Source organism: Rhinopithecus bieti, unplaced genomic scaffold (assembly GCF_001698545.2).
Source record: "Rhinopithecus bieti isolate Rb0 unplaced genomic scaffold, ASM169854v2 scaffold_4913, whole genome shotgun sequence".
Taxonomy (NCBI): Eukaryota; Metazoa; Chordata; class Mammalia; order Primates; family Cercopithecidae; genus Rhinopithecus; species Rhinopithecus bieti.
In genome coordinates this window covers 12,447-13,498 of record NW_016844078.1, presented here as the reverse complement: position 1 = coordinate 13,498, position 1,052 = coordinate 12,447, and the positions used below count along the sequence as shown (strand labels likewise).

At 36.4% G+C, this 1,052-nt stretch overlaps 1 protein-coding gene across 1 annotated transcript in view; it reads right to left on the bottom strand.

Moving 5' to 3' along the window:
* Positions 1-188: 188 nt before the first annotated feature.
* LOC108525110 (tripartite motif-containing protein 49D-like) overlaps positions 189-1,052 on the bottom strand; it is a 3,845-nt gene continuing 2,981 nt past the window's right edge. The window contains exons 3-4 of the mRNA XM_017866186.1: positions 925-1,050; positions 189-215 (exon numbers count right to left, since the gene is read on the bottom strand). Of these exons, the coding sequence (XP_017721675.1) occupies positions 189-215; positions 925-1,050 (153 nt within the window). The remainder of the gene's footprint in view (positions 216-924; positions 1,051-1,052) is intronic.

The following is a 1,052-nucleotide window of genomic DNA, read 5'->3' as shown; positions in this document are numbered from 1 at the left end:
TTTTCTTTTTTTCTTTCTTTCTTTCTTTCTTTCTTTCTTTAGTGGTCTTGTCTTTTCTGGTGTGGGAATGAAAGTGATGCCAAAAAAAGTAGCATCAATGTCTTAATCACTTACACCATGACTTTGGTAGAGCCTGCTCTGATATTCATGGAAACTGAAAGAACATATGCTAAAATCTAAGTACACACTCACCTGTGTAATATGTCTCCAAAAGCCTGTAAAATAAAACAGAAAGATTTAGTGAATTTCACCAGATGAATCTTTTACTACGTTCAGTGTGAAATTTGGAATCAGCTTCTGAAGATATTATTTCCCTACCATCTTCTCTTCTGGAAAGCATTTTCTATTTCTTCTGTAATGAAAAACCCAGTCAGTCATATTGTCATTAACTAATGTCCTGGGAAAGTCTGAGTCTTGAAGACATTCTCTAAAGAAGAGAAGGGAGAAGAGGCCCAGAGAGTCTGTGCTCTGTGGTAACCTTGAATAACCTACTCAGTCATCTTTCCCACAACCTATTACCCAAATGAGTGGACACAAACATAAAATTAACACGAGCCTAGATTTCCAAAACTTCTGATCTTACCATATCCTCAAATTATCATAAATGTAAATGAATCACTCACTGTTTTATACATGTTTAACAACCCAAAATATATTATTGACTTAAATGGGGAATATTGCTTGGGACTGTTACCTTGACCATTCCACTATGTTTTGTGGCTGGTGGATAAAGTAGGAGGGATCTTTGGCCTGCTAGAATTCTATGGCAGGTCTATACTCTCCCAATAAAGTAGCATTAGTTATGCCAAAGTGTTTTTGGAAACACATCATGGACATAAAGGTAGGGAGATGGATTTCAGCCATGAGGAAAATACTTATACATGTGAATATTCAAAAACCTGAAACCATATTGTGAGTTTGTACCTGGAGTAGCTCCACATCTGGTTTATGACACATTTCCTTCAGCTCCTCATACATTCCTCTTAAAATCTCCCTCCTATGAGCCATTTTGGCTTTACTTAAATGAAGTCGATGAAAAATATCTTTCCCCT